At 41.4% G+C, this 16,221-nt stretch overlaps 1 protein-coding gene across 1 annotated transcript in view; it reads right to left on the reverse strand.

Moving 5' to 3' along the window:
• ZSWIM5 (zinc finger SWIM-type containing 5) overlaps positions 1 to 16,221 on the reverse strand; it is a 200,297-nt gene that overhangs the window by 144,379 nt on the left and 39,697 nt on the right. The window contains exon 5 of the mRNA XM_029618845.1: positions 1,821 to 2,000. Within this exon, the coding sequence (XP_029474705.1) occupies positions 1,821 to 2,000 (180 nt within the window). The remainder of the gene's footprint in view (positions 1 to 1,820; positions 2,001 to 16,221) is intronic.

The raw sequence follows: 16,221 nt of genomic DNA on the forward strand, positions 1-16,221 counted from the left end.
AACTAATAAAATATTGCTTTAGCTGTCAAAACACTGCTTTGGTTTTCTTCTTGCTCTGATCTCCCAGGGACTTATCGGGGGAGGAGAGGATGAAGGGAGGGTAGAAGCTGAGATGGGATGCCATGCTGGCACATATCAGGATTGTGAGTTGAACATGTACTGTACCATATGTAGTTGATGAGCAGCTATTCTACATGTTAACATAGCAAAACCTTCTTTGCCATGGTGACTATTAATTTGGCATCTTTTCCCAGAGGGAGGTGTATCTTTTGGTGACCAAAACAAGGTTGAACTTTGTATTTGAGATTTCATTTCTTTGCTACTAAATGTAGACCTTCTTTGAAACTCTGTAATACTCTATGAACTAGAACATCAACTACTTATTTTGGGGCTTGGATATATTTGAATATCTTCCCTTGGTTCTGATTTCTCCTGTATGTATATGAACTTCTAAGAGGCTGTAAAGAGGGGTCGCATGGAAGACCTATGACTCATTAGCATCAGAATAGTATGTCAAAAATATATGATGTTTGCAATTCCTCCTGTGAGTCAGACAACACTATAGATGTTTCTTCTGAGACTGCTCTCCCTTTAGAGGAAGGATAACAGACTCAGACTGTGATTCAGTTCACATCATTTCTGATCTGGATTAATAATGAGGGAATAACAGGTTGAGTTTCTAATGAAGTCAAGCCACATTTTTCTCACAAAGGGATGATATTCTTGTTTGGCTAGAGGAATTCTAGTACTATCTGACTCTGGAACTAGGACTGGCAGGAATGTTTGTCCAAAGCAGATTTAATTAACTCATGTTTTGGTCTGCTCAGCGCTATTTGAGTCTTTGTGCCAAGACATTATTGATGAGAGAATGCTTTATCCGTATTTATGAATGGTACCAAAGATATACTCTCACCAATGAGACTGTCTCCTGAACGCTCCATTGCTGAAAAGCACAACTTTTCTCTCTTTACTGGAGGGGGAATGGCACCTGCACTGAAACTTTGAGTCACGGTGCTTAGCATGAGAGAACCCTGCCCTTTTTGATTTTGGTGATGGTCCCTCAGTTCAAGGAGAACTTTTAATGTGTAGCTTTTATATCTTCTGATATTGTGTGACATCTGGCCACAGGCAGCACAGTTTGCTATTTTATATGACACTGCTAACAGTGAACACAGTGTTCTTGTTGGTTGGATAAGGTCATCTTGGAGGAGCAGCAGCAGGTACATCTTTCAATGCCCAGTCTGCTGTTCACCATTGTGAACAGAACTGAAGCAAGGTTGAACTTGATTTAGAGATGAAAAGAGAATACATTTTAAAACAATTTTTTGGCAGGGGGAAGGGGAGATTCACAGAAAAGAAAAATTGAAAAAAAGGAAAATATATCCATAAGAGAAGAAAAATTATAGTAACCAAAAAATGTGACTGGTGGCTGAAGAGAGAACAAAAATGCATCCTTTCGCACAAGCAGGAGAAAAGAGACTCGAGACTGATGTGATGGTTACATGCTCAGAAAACCACTACAGTTTTTCTGAGCTCTGAGAAAGCTTTTCTGACTCAGCTCCTTTGTATGATGTCATCCACTTGTGTGACTGATTACTATCCTGTTTATCCATGCAAAAGAAACTAAGTACAATAAATAAGCTTCAGGTCTGTAATTTTTTTTAAAGCTGAAGAACATTTTGTTGAAAGAATTTACCACTTTAAAGCAATGGAAACATTGGTTGTCTATCTCACACAATATACAAAAAAAGAATTGAGATGTGCAGAAATATAGCAATCTGAGTGGCTGATGAGATCTGGGTCCCCTCCTTGCTGCTCACCTGGACTGTAGTTTGAGCTCTGGGGAAGTGCGTTGGTGATGTTTGGCAGCTCATTCCCGTAGTTCCCATCCTGCAGAGGGCACACGTCCATGTCCCCCCATTTCCGGAGCTGTCGCAGCCAGCAGGACTTCTCTTCCGGTTTGCAGTGAGGGTTCAGCACAATGCATACCCACAAGGCCCCTTCAACACAATCACCAGCATCACAAGAATAATACAAAGACCACGGAAAAGCACAACCAATGGTGACTGCAGAATCCCACCTCCTCGTTCCACTCATAAATACAACTTTTATGCTTTCAATTAGGTGCTTAATAGGTTCTCATTTCAGCAAAATATTGTAAACTAGGAAGAGAAGTGATTTCTAAGGAAAGGCGAGGAGAGAAATTTTGTGTCCATAAAACGAAACTATTACCGACATGAATTGTTATATCATTAGCTGGAAGGGAAGCACATAAAGCCTCTGGGTCCTGACTGATACAGCATGAGGACTGCTCCTTAACATCTTCTGGCAAGGGTTCTAAATTTAATGTATGTCTGACAATTCTTTGAGGCAGAATTAACGTTGGTGCCAATTTTTTACACGAGGGACAATTCAGACTGCTACTGCTCATTTAACCTACCTATGTTGTTGTGCTATAACATCTCCCATCTGGTTCTCGGACTGTAGTTACTCATTCTGCAAACATGTTAAGAACTCCTACGGTGGCTAACCTTTCTTTAGATGGGGGTGGGGAAACTGACCATGCTGGAGTCATTCCGAATTTCTGTAGCAGCTTCTACCCTAACTGCTGAGCATATCACAGTGATGTTCAGTCTGGCTGTGGGAACCACACCCATGTTCTGCTCCGGTCACTGGATCCATGTCATCTGGGCTCTAGTTAAACAAGAGAAATCTCGTCTTCCCCATTTAACTGATCTCTTTTCCCATAGCTCATCAGTCAAGCATAGAACAAGCCTGATTATGTTAATGCACAGAATGCACAGCATAAAAGCTAACATTATATTTAACCAAATTTGACTGCTATAATTAGTATATAGGAATTAGCTGGAAATATGCTTTTTTATTTACATTTCCAACAAAATGTCTCTCTATATAATTGCAACCAGTTTGTTTCTTGAGGATACAGCAAAGTTGCTCACCTACAAAAGGCATTCTCCTTGGTCAGCAAGATAAGAAGCCCCTCTTGTGAAAGCTGTGGGATGGCGCTGATATCAGATGTTTCTGGCAAAGCTTAGAAAGCCTTTTGGGCAGGCACAGGATTCCTGTTGTGCCACTATCACAACAGGGACACGTCAGTCTTATATAAAGCTTTAAGAAGCCAACTCTGAGGGAAGACAGGTAGATTTGTGTAGCTTCTTAGCCTACTGTCCTCGAACAAAATGTCTGTTTCTTTCTCCAAGGACAAGCAGGATAAGAAAGCCACACAATAGGAATTCCTAGTTAAGTATTACCTTCCAATAAAAAAAAAAAAAAAAAAAAAGGATAATGAAGTACTAAAACCACCGTCAACAGGCAAACCAATTTTTTTGTTGGGAACTTCCTATTCCAATTTTTCTTCTCTATTTCTAATATAGAAGGCAACCCAAAATAATATAAAAGACCCTAGGGAGGATGGAATTGATTTCTCCTGTCACATCAGCAGTCAGTGCACTGTGCAAAGAGCAATGGAATATGAGCGCAAGGAGAGAATTCCAAAATATTCCAGACATATGGAGCTGGGGGTAGAGAAGGGTAACAAGGAAGAGTGCAAAGAAAAAGAAAAGAAACATAATGAAGAGCTGCAGGCTTTTCATATTCAGCTCCTACTCTTTGATGCACGCCTGTCACGGCATTGCTTTCAAACCTTTAAGGTTTTCTCCTGCATCTGATGGGGTTTCTCTTTTTGAGCTTAAGGAACTGTTGCATAAAATAAAAAAAAAGTAATTTGTCTGCTCGTTTTCACATAGCTCTATTATTTATGTATTTATTTATTAGTGGGTTTTATATACCGCTCATCTTTTGGAACATCTGATCGGTTTCCAGTAAAACAGCAATAATTCAGCAACAGGCTTGACATGGAACTAAGTGTTTAACAAAACATTGACAGTAGGAAAGGTATGAGAAATAAGAAAGGTATGAGAAACAATAGCAAGTGGGAAAATAAAATGTCTAAGATGAAACAAATAATAGTTACAAAAGTATATACAAATAGTATATACTTATTGAGACATTTGAGACGTAGCTACCTTTTCATTTCTGACTCACCACTTCAACTGCTCTGTCTACTAGGATATTGTTTTGGTTCCTCCGGTGAAACACGGCCCCGGCAGGGGACTGTACTATATGTTATATATCACATCTGTGCTACAATTAAACTTCTTTGAAGGACTTTGATGTTTTTAATCAATTCATTATTAAGAAGTGAACGGGTCACACTATTTCGCACATTCCCATTTGTTTTGCTGCTTTGTGTGTGAATTATTTACTCCACCTATTTTTTTTTGCTTCCTTTGGAACTTCAAGAACAGGCTGAAGGTTTTTAGGAGGGATGTTAAGAATTATTTTAAAGAAGCTTTTAATTGATAGATTGTGTGTTTTATTATATTGTTCTCTGTGTGTCTTTTATGGATGTATTAATTTGTAATCCGCCCTAGACACTATTTAGATGTGAATAAAAGAATTGCGAAATACATAAATAGACCATATATAGAAGTAGATGGGGAGCCAATGTAGTGACTTGCAAAGCAGGGTTTCATGATCATAATGATGTTAAAGAATGATAAGTCATGCAGCCAAATTTGGAACAGATTACAGTGGAGCAAGACAGTTCAGCAGGAGACTAGCAAAGAGCAAATTGCAGCAGTCTTAGTGGGAGGTGATAAAGCAGATGAATGTTTTGATAGCATGTCCAGAAATAAAGTAACAGATTTTATCAGTGTCCTAGAGGAGTGTTCCCAAACCTGTTCTCAGACCCCCCATCATTAATTGGGGTTTTAGGATGTCCACAATGAATGTGCATGAAATACACTTCAATTTACAGCATCCATAATATGCAGATTTATCCTTATACATATTCATTGTGGATGTCTTGAAAACCCAACTGGCAAGGGATCCTCCAGAAAAGGTTTGGGAACTGCTGTTATAAAGAAAATAAAATGCTTCAACAAGATTTTAGAAATGTGTAAAGAAGAGAGAGAAAGGCATCAAAGAGGACTACATATTTACAGGCTGAGGGAACCAGAAGGATCACGAGTACCATCCAGAGTCATGAAAAGAGGGACGAGGCTTTGAGAAGAAGTTCCATCTTGGCCATGTTAAGTTTAAGGTGGAAGTGGGACGCTCAGGCAGCGATGTCAGATAAGTGGCCTGAAATATGAGGCTGGATTCATGATGAAACATCTGGTTAGAGATAAACCTGGAAGTCTTCAACATAAAAGTGGTAATGAAAGCCATGGGAAGAAATTAGGGCACCAATGAAAGAAATGTAAAGAGAAAAAAGAATAAGATCCAGGAGACTTCACTTCATTTTATTAATCAGTAATAATACAGTAAAAAATAAACAACAAATAAAGACAGCCTAAAAAACAGCAATGAAATAAGAACCAGAGGAGAGGTAAGAAGAAAACCAAGATAGAGCAGAATCATGAAATCCAATCAAGTACAGAGTGTCAAGGAGTCAACAATGTCAAAAGCAGCGGATGGGTCAAGGAGACTGAGAAATGAACAATGAATGTTCTTGGTGTGGGCCACGAAGGGGTCACTAGAGAATTTGGCAACAGCAGTTTTGTGGAATGTAGAAGGTGAAAGACTGGAAACGATCCAAAATGGCTTGAGATGTAACAAATGTTAAGATAAGGATGTAAATGACAGGTTCAAGTAGTTTGGATACAAAAGTGTTAATGGTCAGTAGCAGTCAGTATTTTATATAGAAATTTAAAACATGACTTTTTCTCTCTCTGTTCTTTCTAGCTAGTCATGGTCATATCCTGCCTTGGCAGAAGTAGGAAATCATAGCAGAAAAGTCTGGTGGCAGGGGAAGAGTAAATGAGCAGTGAGAAGTCTGAATTTGACTTAAATGTCATGAAAAAAAAAAAAAAAGCAGGATGTGAGTTATCAGCATGAGGTGCTCACAAGCTGAAGCTTTGCTGTACAGAGGTCTACATCCACTAGCAATGGATACAGAGTGATGAAAAGGGTTGTGGAAAAAAGCAATGAAGATCAAATACGATCTGATATTGAACTGCCTTGCCATCCATTTAGACCTGAAATGAATCCTAGCCAATTGACAATAAGCTGCTGCTATTATAGGGCATCCCTCTGATTCAGAGATCCAATCATGATAAGACAACTCAGTCATAGCTAATCACATCTCTGGAAGGCCTGACCACAGGATGCAAATCACACAGGTGTCTATGAATTAGCTAACTAATGAGAGCTGCCAACCAATGAAACACCAGCCACTCATGATCCAGATACCTACGATGACAGGCTAAGCTCGGCTCATGATAACTGCATATAAAATTGTGAGTACAGGAGCTTAAACCAGGAAGGTTGCAACAGATAACAGTAAATGCTGAGAGGAGAAGATAGAGTGGACATACACCCTGCTAAAGACTTAAATTGATAATGATTTTTGAAACAACTGAAACTCAGGTAATATAAATAGGGGGTCATGATTCCTGTTTAGGATTATCTGACCAGACGCACAGGGTGGGTAAGGAATGTGATATGCTTGTATAATAAAACCTTATCTTATTCCATTATTGTTTCTTCTCATTTCATATCAGAGAGAAGTGGGTGCCAGGAACTGGAGGAGGGCTTGACAGTCTCCTAAGGGACCTCTGCATAAAAAAGGAAGGCAGGAAAGTCTAAGCTCATGCGCAACAGTTTTGAGCATGAGCAGGATTTCCCACATTAGAGTTACTGCATGAGTGTCTCAGTCATTTTTTTCAGCTAGTTTCACCTATATGGGGAGGTGGGAGAGATTGTGTGGCTGTCTGCTCATGAGAACCCCATCTACAGGTAAGCATCTACATTTTCTCCACAGACAAGCAAAACAAAGACAGCCACACATGTGGAGACTCCCTAGCTGAGGGCTGCAATTGTGCTATAATATAATTCCCTCATTTTTTATCTGCAACCAAGGGAGATGTCTGTGTTGGGGGGGGGGGGGTAACAAGTTTCATGTAAATAAATTCTTTAAAACTGCTTCTCCAAAGTCACTATTACACAAATCTTGATCTAGACAGTAATGTTTTGTGAAAGTGGGTATCGTTGACTATCTTGCTGCTTTGCATATATCCTGAATCAAAGCGGATTGTTGCTGCTGAAGCTCTCACCTGGTGTGCATTAATCTTTTGTTGAAGATCAATTCCTGTTGTAACTATGTGAGATACATTGAGAGATCCAATTTGACAGTGCTTGCTTTGTTACTGGTAGACCTTTTTTGAAACCATCAAAACCAAGAATTGCGATGATTTTCTAAAAGACTGTTCTGTTTAAATAAAATGGCAAAGCTCTTCTGCAGTCAAAGGTATGAAGAACCTTTTCCACTGTTGACGATTAGGCTTTGGGAAAATTTCAGGGAGCACCATAGACTGAGGTGGAATTGTGTTACGACTTTGGGTAACTTCAGATACATTCTCAAAACTACTCTTTTTAAAAATGTGGGTGTAATGGGCATAGTGCACCAGTGCTTGACGTTCACAGGCTCTTCAGGCTGAAGTGACTGCTATTAAGAAGAGTGTCTTCCATTTAAGTATTTTAAGTTGACAGTTGCTAGAGACTCATGTACAAGTTTCATTAACTGAGAACACTAGATTTAGATCCCATTGTGGTTGCGGAATCTACTGAATGTCTCAAGTGGTATAGTCCTTTTATAAAATTTGAAACTAAAGACTGTAAAATAGGCAAACGACTTGATCGCTGATATGCCGCAATCGCCGACAAATACACTCTTATAGAATCTGACTTCAAATCAGAATTTGCCAAGTACAATAAGATATTGTAGTAGAATGGATGGAGGACATGAAAAAGGATTACTGTTGTGCTTCACAAACCAGATCGAAAATCTCCACTTGAAATTACATGGTCATTTTGTAGTTGGTTTTCTTTATTATGTCAGGCAGTAAAGGCATGTTCTGCACTAATAAGTTTTAAATTCCATTCTGTTTGTGCTAGTACTGAAGAATAGGGTGAATAATCAAGCCACCAAATCGAATCAGAAAGTTTGGAAATATTCTAGGGGCATAGGGGGAGCTATTTCCATCTTCTTCAATCAAGAGAATAATATCTGTCGAGGCAAGAAGGGGGGCCACTAATATAATTTCTCTCGTCTTGCCTGTATTTCAGTAACATCTTTACAATCATGGGTATTGGGGGAAATGCATACATATGCCCTTTTTTCCATGGAATCAAAAATGCATCAGACGCCAATGAATCTTGTACTGGTCTCCTGGAACAGTAAAGAGGGAGTCAGTGGTTTTCAGGAGATGCTAAAAGGTCTATTATTGTTGGAGCTTCCCATTTCTTGAATGCTTCCTCCATTGCTGTGGTGGAGAGACCATTTGTGAGGCTGAAGATAGCAGCTAGAGTATCTGCTATAACATTGCTCTTTCCTGGTAGTACATATACCAGGTACATTTTCTTCATTTATGCCCAGATCCAATTTTTTTGAGATTGTCTGCAGAGCTACCTATAACCTGATCTTTCTTGTTTATTCATACAGAACATTGTCACTTGATTGTCCATTCTTATCTGGATGACAGAATGTGTTATCCATTGCTTGAAGATGAAGTGCTCTGGATATGGCTTTGGTTTTTAACAGGTTGGTGTGCTGAATGAATTCTGAAGTGGTCTATTTCCCCTGTGAACATATTGTGCCAAGATGAGTTCCCCAATTTTGCTTGGATGCATCTGTCAAACTTTTCTGCACTTGAGGAGGATGGAAACTGAGCACCTATCAGATTCAAAACAACTGCACCACTGAAGGAACTGAGTGTGCTATCTTGTTGTTGGAATCTTGTTTGACAGGTGCTCTGTATGTTGATTCCAATGTATGTTAATTCTAATGTAATTTTAGATGCCATTAAGAATGTCTCATGTACAGTCATGCTACAGGTGTTACATGAACGTCATATGGCCCAACATGCTAACAAGTGTACTGGCTATGACAGAACGATAACGCCAGATCTATGAATGTGTGTGCTCTGAGTTCTGCTAGAAACACTTCTTTCCTGAGTATTGAGATGCACTCCTATAAGTTTTTCTTGATGTGTCAGTCATTTGAGCTTCACAAAATTTACTACAAATCTCAGTATTGCAATGTTTGAACTGATATGCATCATTGTAGGATTTTCTCAATATTAGCTAGTCATCCAAATATGGAAAAACCATAAAATATTTTGTTTTAGATATGCTGCTACTACAAAACATTTGGTACACACTCTCTGAGCTGCAGCCAGTCCGACTGTATTGATAATGGTATTCTTCCAGACAGAATCTTAGATATTTCCTGTGTGAAGTGTGTATTGGAATGTGAATGCAAGCAGTCTTGAGATCTAGAGTAGTAAGTCATTCATTCCCTTATCTTTAAATGTAGTAGAATGGGGCCTAGGGAATTCATTTGGAACCTTTTTCTTATAAATATATTCAGGTTTCTGAGATCTAGGATAGAACATAATTCCCCTGACTTCTTTGGAACGAGGAAGCATCTGGAGTAGAACCTGTTTCCACGATGCGTTGGAGAGATGGGTTCTATTGCCTGTGATGGAGAGATGGAGATGGAGAGATGGGTTCTATTAACTGTGTTGGAGAGATGGGTTCTATTGCCTGTAATTACCCCATGGGATTTGCAACTATTCGTTTTTGATTGTTCAATACCAGCACTGTATTATTGTACTCTCTGTGATGCCTTTTGGTTCGATATGTTTATAATACTTGTCCTGATGGCTCTCTTGTTTTTCTTCTCTGCTTGGGATAATAGAGACTTAGTCATGTTATTAAGCTTCTCTTTCTCTTTCAATAAAAAGCATTTTGAAAAAAAAAAGGAAACAAGCAAAAAGGAAACCAGTGAGTGGCAGATCATAACCACCATCATATCTAAAATCTAAACAGTTACTGAGCTTCCCTCAGTAAAGACCTAGTATATGGCCCCCAAATATTCCTGAAAGTCTCTTTGGATTAGACGTCTTCCTCAAAGCTGTTCTGTACTCCATACTGAGCATCTCCATCATATAAGATTTCCAGCTCAGTGTTTCCTTATGCAACTATTTGAGTAAGAGAGATTATTTAGCATTTATACAGGCTTTGAGCAGAACAGTCCCACCAACTTCCTCACAGGCTTTCTGCTTCTGATATATTTTTTTAAGTTTTTATTGGGGGGGGGGGGTTCACATGATGCTGCTGTGCTAGACGGTCACAACTCCCCAGAGCTCCCGGCCCTAAAGCTACTAGACAGCTCTTTTTTGCAAAATTTCAGCTCTGCGTCCTCTTTGTATGGCGGTTAAAGTCGCCAAAAATCCCTGCCGTTGATGTGGGAGGGAGCAAGCCATCCGGGTGAAGAGATCTTGGCGCAAGCCAGCAATGGATTGAGCGGCCTGTGCTGAGGAGACTGCATCCGATGACATGCCGGACGCCATGCTCCCGGCAGATATTGCCAAGGCGGTGAAGGCCACCATTAGCCAGCTGGGAGATAAAATTCACACTAGCCTGAACTCTAAATTAGTCAGTTGTGAATAGGGTGTCTCAAGTGGTCTCAATCATGGGCGAGACCACCGTGAGACTGGACACCCTAACTGAATGGGTTAAGGAACTTAAGATGTCCCTCACCACGACGCAACAGAAGCTGCTTTAGAATGAGGGCACAGGGCAGTGTCTGAAAAACAAGATGATCTTGAAAACAGGAGTCACCGCAACAATATCCACCTCATTGGCGTGCCGGAAGGAGTGGAAGGCTCAGACCCTGTGGGGTTTTTCTCTACTCTGCTGCCTACCCTGCTGAATGCCCCCTTTAAAGAGCGCAGGGCTAAGTTAGACCGGGCCCACAGAGCTTTGGCGCCCCTGCCTAAGGAGACTGATCGTCCGAGAGCGGTGATCATCCATGTGCACAACTTTCAGGGTAAATGTCACCTTCTGGATGCTTGCAGAAAACTAAGAGAGATAATCTGCAGAGACTGCCGCCTCTTTATTTTTCAGGTCTACTCGGCTGAAGTAATATTTAAAAACATCCCCCTTCTCTTTTCTAATTTTCTTTCCTCTAGAAAAATACCACCCCATCATCTCAAAAAACACCAACCATACTCACACACTCATTCACACCACCCCAAATAACCAAAACGCCAACTTAAGGCCCTCTTCTCAGGTTCTCTAAACCTTGAATCCCTAGAACCAACCCTTACCCAACCGCCCCATTCAGGACATGGAAAAAGACTTCTAGACAAATGCATGGCTAATCCTCTCACATTGCGTGTCACCCCCCTTGTAGAAGTATATAACAAGAAGGACCACACCACTCTCTGTGTATAACAGGTATTTACCCCAAAGGCCATGGTGCAGTAACATCTTAGCTGAGGGGAGGGGGGGGAGGCAGCGACTAAACCCTCCAGAGAGTGACATATCATATATTCATCAACCCCTGTTGAATATCAGGGGGCAGTAGACAGAAACAAGTTCCCCACGCCAAACAGTAAGAGTCAGACCTACTCCTACCTAGCTTTACATCCAGCCACTCCATCTGCATCACCAGAGCCATATGCTGGAACCAAGAACGAGAGGAAGGTAACAACTTCTCCGCCCAGACTGTCAAAATGCACAGACATGCAGTCAAAGCTAAGCAGATAAATCTATCCCTCGATGTAATCTTACTAAGCATCCTCTCAACCACACCAGAGAGGAGAACCGTACCATGTTTCGCTACCACTAACCCAGTACAACTACTAATCACAGATAACACTTCCTTCCAAAATATCTCCAGTTTCAGACAGTGTAACAATTGATCTTGGTTACATTTGGTACATAATGGGGTGAGTACCAATCCTACACAATGTCTCCGCACATCATCAAAATAACCATGATGTAATCATTTAAAATGCAGTTCTTGCAAACTAATATCAGTATTACATTGATGGAGTGCCCTAAAAACAGCCCGTCAGGAATTCCACTGTAATAAGCTCCTCCAAGGCAGAAGGCCTAGTAAGAGGTTCCAGTAACTGGAGCTGCAGAATCTTTTTACACAGTTTGTGCCATCCCGCTATAGAATTACTCAGAAGTGCAGTGTCTTGTAAAGTATCCGCAAAGGTAGGAATCCTTCTCCCCCTGCAAAGAATTCAAGTAATGCCTGGCTTGGAGATAAGCAAAAAACTGACAGGGAGGAATTTGGAAAGTTTGATCCAATGAAGAAAAAGACACTACATCTGTTGCATTTGCTACATATAATTGTGAGATAAACTTAACCCCTAACTTAGCCTACCCCTGAAAATTAGAAGCATATTTCTCCCCCGGGGGAAGCACGCATTGCCCACAAGCGGAAGCTCAACCCCCAGTTATTGCGCAGCCATCCCCAAGCCAGCACACAAGGTTTATCAAAATTCTGGGAAACACCAGCTTCTGTCACTCCCCAGGCAGGGCCTGAATCAAATAAAGTGGTGACCAAGGAGCTGATAACTAGCCCACCATCTCCTTTTACAGCAAGACTATTTGCTGATAAGCCATTCACCTACAAATCGCAGCTAACAGGCTACATTATATAAACGCTAATGTGGCAGATCTAGCCCACCCACAACTTTGGAGCGATTTATGTGCACTCTCTTACCATTCCAAAGGAAGGATAAGAAAGAGGAATGCAACTTGTGAGCCAGCAGGGTAACATCTGTAGCTTATATAAGATCTTGGAGACGATCACCATCTTAAAAAGTGCACTCCTACTAAAAAGAGAGAGAGGCAGGGATTGCCACGCTGTCAACTGTGATTGTATGTGTAACAACATCTTTCAATTCCTGCACATATTGTCAATTGTACATAGTTCCCTCTATTTTGTTTCTTTACTTCATCTATTTTTCTGCCTTTTTCCCCTTCCCCTCCTTATCCCCTCCCTCCTTCTCCCCCTACCTCCTACCCTCCCTTCCTCCCCTAGTCCCGCCTCCCCTGCTTACCCTACCCCCCCCCCCCCCTCTCCTTCCCCTCTCCTCCCTTATATTATTGCTCCTCTGGTTTTTATTGTTATTATTGTTTTATTGTATTATTGTATTATTGTTTTATTGTATTTTCCGCCTGAGTTCATTGTAAACCGGCATGATGTGCTTCACGAATGTCGGTAAATAAAAGTTAATAAATAAATAAATAAATAAATAAATAAAATGTTCAACTCATACAAAATAGCTAAATCTCTTGGAACCCACACCCCCAGGGATTTTATTTTTCTTTGGGTCCATGTAAGAGGGAAAGAACCTTCCCATTGCTCCATCAATTTAGGATCCAATACCAAGGCCTCTGACTTAGAGAAATTGATTTTCAAACCCGCTATCAGTTGAAATTAACAGAACAGATGTATAATGACAGGAACGCTGTCCTGAGGATGATCTACAAACAAAAGGATAACATGGCAATTTGTTACAATAGGAATGCCCTTAAATTTCTCCTCTTGTTGCAACTTCTATGGCCAGAACAAACAGTAGCGGTGAAAGAGGACATCTTTGGTGGACTCCGCATGGTAATACAAAGGCACTGGGGTTACTACACATAACTTTAAGCCACCCTAGCAACCTACCAGAGAAGCCATATTGTTGTAGCGCCTAGAACATGTAATCCCATGAAAGCGAATCAAATGCCTTTTCTGCGGCTAAGCTGAGAACAACCAGCTCTGCGAATGCAGTCTGAGTTAATACCACAATAAGCCTTTGAACACTGGGTATGTGAAAATAATGCATCTCTTAGGCCCCTTAGTGGGCCTTGTCAGTAATTTCTGCAATATTGGAAAGCATGGTGAAGGTTAAAATTATATCGCTGAATGCAGATGGGATTCTCTCCCCATTAAAATGTTATCTCTGTTTCATAGATTACACTCTCAGGTGGTGGTTTTTACAAGAGACCCATTTATGTGACGCGGAGCACACAAAATTGAAGAGGGACTGGGTAGGGCAGTGCATTTATTCTTCTTTTACCTCCAGAAAACATGTTGTGGCAATTCTCATTCACAAACAGTTATCTTTTCAAGTAGATTGTGTATTGCAGGTTGAGGAAGGCAGGAATGTTATTATGTATTAATTTAAAATGTAAATACTTAAAGACTGCCATGTAAATTGGGTTATTTTGACCAATACAAAGTTTGCAGAATTTTAAGTTTTTGTGCACAGAATTTCCCCAGGAGTAATATATTAGACAAAATTAAACGCTAACTAGAGGAGATAAGAGCAAATACGTAATCAAGAAAAGAAAAACAGCAGCAAAACGAAACCGAATAAAGTCCAAGCAGCGCTCTGAGTAAGCTTAAAGTGTGTTCAACAATCCGATGTTTAGAGAGTCTTCGGAAAGGAGGCTGCCGGTGGATTTCCAGAGAAGGGCTGAACCTTCCTCTGAACAATTGGATCAGAACCAGAAAGGCCTCCGAAACCACAACGTAGGCAGCGCATCAACATCCGCTGTAGACAAACTTCCAGAGGTATCGCCGTACCTGGAAAACAAGAAACTCAGACTTGGAGGAAAAGAATGAGGTCCAAAGCACACCTCCAACATCTCAGCTCACCGCACCACGATCTAGAGTGGCCAGGAACGCAGATGCATTTAGAGAAAAAGAGCACGTTGTTGTCGTGATGCACAGGTAATATGGCAGGAAACAATAAAGCAAAAACGGATTCCCCTTCTGTGTAGCTCAGAACAGGCAGCCACATGTGCTGAAAAATCACTGAACAGCAGAATCCGGTCGCCCTGGAACTCCACATTCGGATGCATTTGAAGAGCAAGCATCAGCTGGGTTTTATGCGATCAATTCAGAATGCGCGCCATCACCAGTCGGGGCTTGCTATCTTCATCACGTGGTGGGCCAATACGGTGCATGCATTTGCATCTCAGTTAATCTGCCAAAAATTCTAGACCCATGTGATCAGGCAGCCACTTTTCAATAAAATCGTACAGATCATTGGGAGCCCAATGATTTTAATATTTTGGCGACTGCGATTTTCCTGATCTTCCAGCCTGTCAGCACCACATCACGCTCAGTTAACTCCAACAGCTGCTGTTTAGCATCAGCGAGCTGGTCATCCTGATCCAATATACGGTGCCCTGCCTGGTCTAGGCGCTTTGCCTGTCCATCTAGGCTGTTTTTAATTTCTTCCACAGAGGCCTCTATTCGAAGCAAATGTTTGTCCAGGGCAGCAGAAACGCTGCTTGAAATCTGAGCAAGCACCCCTGCCGAGATCGCGCCCAAGGTTTTTGAGGGCTCAGGTGCGACCACCATTTTGGAACCCCCGCTGATCTTCACTTTCCTGCTTCTCACACTCAGAGGTCGCATAACCCAGCTCACCGTACCTGAGAAAAACCCATGCGATCGGCACAGTCACAAGTGAAAGTCTGCTGTCAGGAAAGACATTTAAAAAACACAGCTCGGGTCTGAAAGGTAGGAAAACGTAGCGATATGTGGGAAGAGGAGCCGCGGAGTTCACACACCCCACCTCTGATCAGCTCTCTTCCATAACCAGAAGTCTTGTTCCCTTTTCAAGGACTATTCTTTAATCACCTCTCTATGATTTGATTGCTTGAAGCATATAGTTTGCAGTGACGCCATCTGAATATTGTCCAACTGGAACAGTGCTTATCCTTTTTGAAAATGTGTAAGAAAATTATTCCTTACCTGCTAATTTTCGTTCCTGTAGTACCAAGGATCAGTCCAGACGGTGGGTTATGTCCCCCGTCCAGCAGATGGAGTCAGAACAGACTTCGAGGGACGTCACCAGTATAAGCCAGTGCTCCCTCTGCTGGAGCTCAGTATCCCGTATAGCAAAGCCCAAAGGACCCGAAAGGGATTGAATCAAGTTACTCAACATACCTGAAAGACAGGCACTGAACTGCAATAACAATGAACCGCCAACGAGCGGTAAGAACCCAACTTCTAGAGAGCTGTGCAACACAGAAACAAGGCACAAACAGCAGGTAATAGAAGATATCGACAGGCATCAGAACCGAGCAGAAGCAGAAAGATCCCAGAGTGGTGGGCGTCTGGACTGATCCTTGGTACTACAGGAACGAAAATTAGCAGGTAAGGAATAATTTTCTTTTCCCTGTACGTACCAGGATCAGTCCAGACGGTGGGATGTACCAAAGCTTCCCTAAACCGGGTGGGCCCCTGAAAGCCCTGCTCGGAGAACCTGGGCACCAAAGTGTCCCATGGAGGACGACGCCAGGTGCAGTCGATAATGTCGTGAAAAGGTA

Source organism: Rhinatrema bivittatum, chromosome 10 (assembly GCF_901001135.1).
Source record: "Rhinatrema bivittatum chromosome 10, aRhiBiv1.1, whole genome shotgun sequence".
Taxonomy (NCBI): domain Eukaryota; kingdom Metazoa; phylum Chordata; class Amphibia; order Gymnophiona; family Rhinatrematidae; genus Rhinatrema; species Rhinatrema bivittatum.